The sequence below is a fragment of the Triticum aestivum genome, chromosome 2B (assembly GCF_018294505.1).
Source record: "Triticum aestivum cultivar Chinese Spring chromosome 2B, IWGSC CS RefSeq v2.1, whole genome shotgun sequence".
Classification (NCBI taxonomy): Eukaryota; Viridiplantae; Streptophyta; class Magnoliopsida; order Poales; family Poaceae; genus Triticum; species Triticum aestivum.
In genome coordinates, this window is record NC_057798.1 from 129282845 (window position 1) to 129287880 (window position 5036).

General features: G+C 44.3%; 1 protein-coding gene across 2 annotated transcripts in view; it reads left to right on the forward strand.

The window, feature by feature from the left end:
• The first annotated feature begins 69 nt into the window (after nucleotides 1–69).
• The window catches only part of LOC123043871 (ferredoxin-dependent glutamate synthase, chloroplastic), a 16632-nt gene continuing 11665 nt past the window's right edge, over nucleotides 70–5036 (forward strand). The window contains exons 1-7 of one of the 2 annotated variants that reach the window (XM_044466457.1): nucleotides 70–583; nucleotides 1292–1604; nucleotides 1993–2435; nucleotides 2585–2716; nucleotides 3283–3381; nucleotides 3500–3570; nucleotides 4354–4450. In XM_044466457.1, coding sequence (XP_044322392.1) covers nucleotides 359–583; nucleotides 1292–1604; nucleotides 1993–2435; nucleotides 2585–2716; nucleotides 3283–3381; nucleotides 3500–3570; nucleotides 4354–4450 — 1380 coding nt within the window. In that variant the 5' untranslated portion in view covers nucleotides 70–358. The remainder of the gene's footprint in view (nucleotides 584–1291; nucleotides 1605–1992; nucleotides 2436–2584; nucleotides 2717–3282; nucleotides 3382–3499; nucleotides 3571–4353; nucleotides 4451–5036) is intronic. The other variant, XM_044466458.1, reaches the window with a different exon arrangement.

Here is a 5036-nt window from a genome sequence, read left to right on the forward strand (position 1 = left end):
CTCCGTGCGCCCGAGAGGCGCAGCAGCAGCAGCAAGCCGGGCCGCGCTCGTTCGTCGCCGTCTATAAACTACTCCTCTCCTCTCCTCCGCTCCACCCCCATCAGCCCACCCACCCCTCGCCTCCCCTCCTCTCCCCGCCCCCCCGCGCCCTATCCTCTCCTCTTCCACACGATCCCGGCCTTGTCCGCTTCCGCATTTCCCCTCCACCACGCGAGCGCCGGCCCCTCCTATATCTATCGCGCTGCCGCGCGCCCCCGCAGCCGCGTGTGGTGGTGGTGGTGGACTGGTGGTGGTGCTGTTTAGCTAGACTTCCGGTAGGTGGGGAGGAGGGACGACTCGCGCGCGACCTGACCGGATCATGGCCGCCACGCTCCCGCGCGCGGTGGCGCCGCCGCCGACGACGCTGCTCCCGCTCCCGCGCGCCGCGCCGCTGCTCCTCGCGGGCCGCGCCGCCGCCCGCAGGCTCCGGGCCAGAGGGGCCCGCACGCCCGCGCTCGCGGCCACGCGCCGGAGCTGGGCCGTCTCCGCCCGCGCCGTGCTCGACCTGCCGCGCCGCCGGGCGCCTCAGAAGCCCGCGCAGGAGGTATGCGCGCCTGCTCCCCACCCGCCGATCAAGTGCTCGTCTCGCGATTGGGTTTGGTTTCGGGGGTTGGGGTTTTTGTAGGTTCGGATTGTAAGGTGCGGTTATTAGTAGATTGGTTTGTTTACGAAGTCACGGGCCATGACTTGCTTTGACGGATCATAGTTATATCTTTTGCGCTGTAATATGCTTCTGATGGCAAACATTTTCGTTGGGAAATTTGGGCGAGACCAGGATTCAGGAGTCAAGCCCAGGTATCTCCTGAGTCCTGACTACTGTATCGGGTGATAAGGTTCTATGTTGACCTCAAAGTTCATTGCATGTGCTAGTTTTTTTGGTCCCTAGCTCGTGATGATGCACTTGCATACTATCGCTTTTGTTATGTGGTGTTCCTTTCATGGGATTTTTAAAGTACATAGTCTGGCAAGTGCACAAAACACAGCGAATGCAGGTGCAATAAACAAGTGCGTGGTAATAAAAGGTTAGGTGACAGCTGTGGTGGTAGGTACTAATCACGATCAAGTTCCAGGAGTACGACATTGTGTAATGCATAGGTGGAGAATTTGCAACGTACTAGTACTAGTTTTCCATTTCCTTTCTGGAATGCGTTTGAATGGGCTGTGACCTGTGAGCTGTGACAGTTATGAGTAATCATAAACCATATGTGCAGTGCTTTATATCTGACATTAGGAATTCCTTTTTTTTTGTCAGGCTGCGGATTTGAACGATATCTTAGCAGAACGTGGAGCTTGTGGTGTTGGGTTTGTCGCAAACTTGAGTAATGAGCCTTCGTTCAACGTTGTCCGTGATGCTCTTACAGCTCTTGGGTGTATGGAGCACCGTGGTGGCTGTGGATCCGACAACGACTCTGGTGATGGGGCAGGATTGATGAGCGGTATACCATGGGACTTGTTTGATGACTGGGCCAGCAAGGAAGGGCTTGCTCCTATTGAAAGAACACATACAGGTGTAGGCATGGTCTTCCTTCCACAAAACGAGAATTCCATGGCAGAAGCAAAAGCTGGTAATGATTCTGATGCTTTACCACCATACGTCGTACCCATTGTGGATCATTTCTAGTCTTTCTTTTTTGCCGGGATCTTGTCTTTAAAGTACAACACTTCCTAATTTTATATGGTCAGAGATTTCTGCTTCGCGATGCATGTCCTAGTAAATCTGACTCCGATCTCTATGTACTTGTAATGCTGCCATACTTTGGTTGCCATGCCATCGTGGTGCTTGAAACCTACGCTTGGAAAGTTCTTTTGCAGGAAAAGTTTATGCCCTTGGTATAAGAACTTTCCGAAAGGAAATTATTTATTCTGTATTGATAGCCAGATTACACATGTGTTTTTTTCACCTCTACTGTACCACAACACATATAGCTTCCTAAGAGTCTATTCATTTTGCAGCTGTTGAGAAGGTTTTTACAGATGAAGGCCTTGAGGTTCTTGGCTGGAGACCTGTTCCTTTCAATCTATCAGTGGTTGGCCCCAATGCAAAAGAAACAATGCCTAATATACTCCAGATATTTGTGAGAATTGCGAAAGAAGATGACGCTGATGACATAGAGAGAGAATTATACATCTGCCGGAAGCTGATAGAGAGGGCTACAAAATCTGCTAGTTGGGCAGATGAACTATATTTCTGCTCTTTGTCAAGTAGAACTATCATTTACAAGGGAATGCTTCGATCTGAGGTTCTTGGGCAGTTCTATAAGGACCTTCAGAATGAACTGTACAAATCTCCTTTTGCCATATATCATCGAAGATTCAGTACCAATACAAGCCCGAGATGGCCTCTTGCACAACCAATGAGGTTGCTTGGACACAATGGAGAGATTAACACGATACAGGTTTACATTAACTTCTTCAACTTACTGTTAATTTTTACTCCCTGTATCTTACATTATTGTTTAGTGTCTTCCTTTATGCTCGCCAAATGTTTGATACTGAAAACTAGACATACTTTGGGCATTACTCATAGTGTTCCTTTTCTTTGCAGGGAAACTTGAACTGGATGCGATCAAGGGAAGCCACAATACAATCTCCTGTATGGCGAGGCCGTGAGAATGAACTACGCCCATTTGGTGACCCTAAAGCATCCGATTCAGCAAACCTTGACAGTGCTGCTGAAGTACGAGACTGCACACTGTTCATTAATATCGTAACATAAAGCACACATTTCTTTTGCTTCTTGTCCGTACAGCCGCACCATTCACAAGAGTTTGCATACTTGTCACCACTAGAATATTCCAAGGCCTTCTAGGCTGTGTTGAACATGCTTAATGACACATAACTCAGACATCTGTCAAGCTGTTACAAGAGATTAACAATTTGGTTTTTAATGGGTACTGAATAAGCTGTCACTTTAACTTGACTATTTTCTGCACCCTTGATTTACAGAGATGAAAGGGACTAAAAAAGATAAGTAGTTCCATAAATTTCAAACTGTCAAACATACATGCATCTTTTATGCTATTTTGAAGCAAAGAAATTTTGGATAGCGAAGTGGTACCTTGACCACTCGATTTAATGCTAGAAACATGCAGTTGTTGCCAAGTGGCAATCTGACTTATCTGTTTTCACTGTGCATAACAAATCATATATGCTATTCATAACCCCGCCTTTATTTTGAGTATGTATTTCTACCTTAATTACTGGTATGTAATTGTTGAGTCATCACATCCTTTCTTGCACCAGTTACTGTTAAGAAGTGGTAGAAGTCCTGCTGAAGCTATGATGATGCTCGTCCCCGAGGCATACAAGAACCATCCGACATTATTAGTAAAATACCCGGAGGTATGGGATGCATTAGTGAACATATGTTGTGGCCTTGTGGGCATGCATGAAGTCTCTTCCATATTAACTTATGCAAACAATTGTGTCCAATTGAAGCTTCTCTTGGTTTGTGTATTAGGTAATTGACTTCTATGAATACTATAAAGGTCAAATGGAGGCTTGGGATGGGCCTGCTTTACTTTTGTTTAGGTAATATCTCGTCGATCTGTGATTTACCGTTTTATATTTTTTGCTATCTTTATTTTCTGATGTGAAGACAGTTTCTTTACTAGTTTGGTTAAAGTCATTTCATGCATTAGCAGGTTTTGCTTCCTTCTCACTTTGTCCCTCTGTTTCTGAATAGCTGTCATTTAGAAGTTTTGCAAAACAACCAAGGCACATATAGGAAAGACCACATTACTCCCTTTCATGGGGTTACTTGTTATTCTTGGGATGGCATGTTAGTCTACTCAATTGTAATAAGTGACATCAGAAATGGGCTAATGTTAGGGAATACAACTATACAAGGAAACAGTGGCCCAAACTTATCTTGGAGTCATAGCTAGTTTTTCGAGGCTTAAGTACGTATAGCCTTTATTTAACACATTTAAGTTTGACCTGTAATTAGGAACCAAATTTGTGTGCTTATGGCATGTATTGGGGAAGGGAGCTAGTATATACCTAACTGCAGGAACTAAATGATACGGCAATTAGGTGTTTCACTGCAAAGAGAGAATCAGAACACAGAGATGGGTATGTGCTAGCATCACAAGTTGTGGACAATATTTAGTCGTAGAAGTTGAAACCTCTGAATGAGAAGTTTCCAAACATGTATTTGTCTTCAAACAGAGTAGGGAAAATAGCCGTAATTTTTCCGCTGTGCCGTGTTATTTAAAGCATAAGATATCCAAATGCTGCTTTTTCCCAACTGAGTAATTTCTTGCAACAGAGTGGGCTAGATTTACATGTTCTCTTTTGTATACCTCTATGTAGTGACGGAAGGACGGTAGGGGCATGCCTTGATCGAAATGGGCTGCGTCCAGCACGCTATTGGAAAACATCAGATGGTTTTGTTTATGTTGCATCTGAGGTAGGTTCAAGTTACTTCTTCTACTGTCTGAAATTCCTGTTTGGTTACAATGTAATCGTAGAGCGATTTTATATCACATATTAGTGAAGTGTCCATTTTGAAATTCTGAAATTGGAGCATTTGGTTTATCTGCCAATAACTTATTGCAGATATACTGACATCCTTCTATACCAAATCGCAGAGTTCAGATGTCACAAGCTAAACTTAATGTAATATTCAGTAAGTATTGTGCCTATTTGTTGAAGTGTTAGGTCTCACAGCTACACTAGGTGATTAGGAAAAATTATGAAGTTACTTGTTAGTGTTTGATTGCTCTTTGAATGCTATGTTGCTCATGCATTTGTGGCAGCAAGCTTCAATGATCCTACATGGGTTTCTGTTCTTGCCTTTGTGGCTACAAATTCATTCTACGGTGCCAGATCGTGTAAACCTTTGTTTGAGTAAACTTAGATATATCAATCTGTTTTTTGTGTTCCAATACTTGACTTGGATGTAGGCATGTAGCAATAACTTGACATTTTAGCGTATTTTTGGGCTACACTTCTCAGCTTGTTCTCTCATATTGTGCAGTACCAAGATTAGAAGC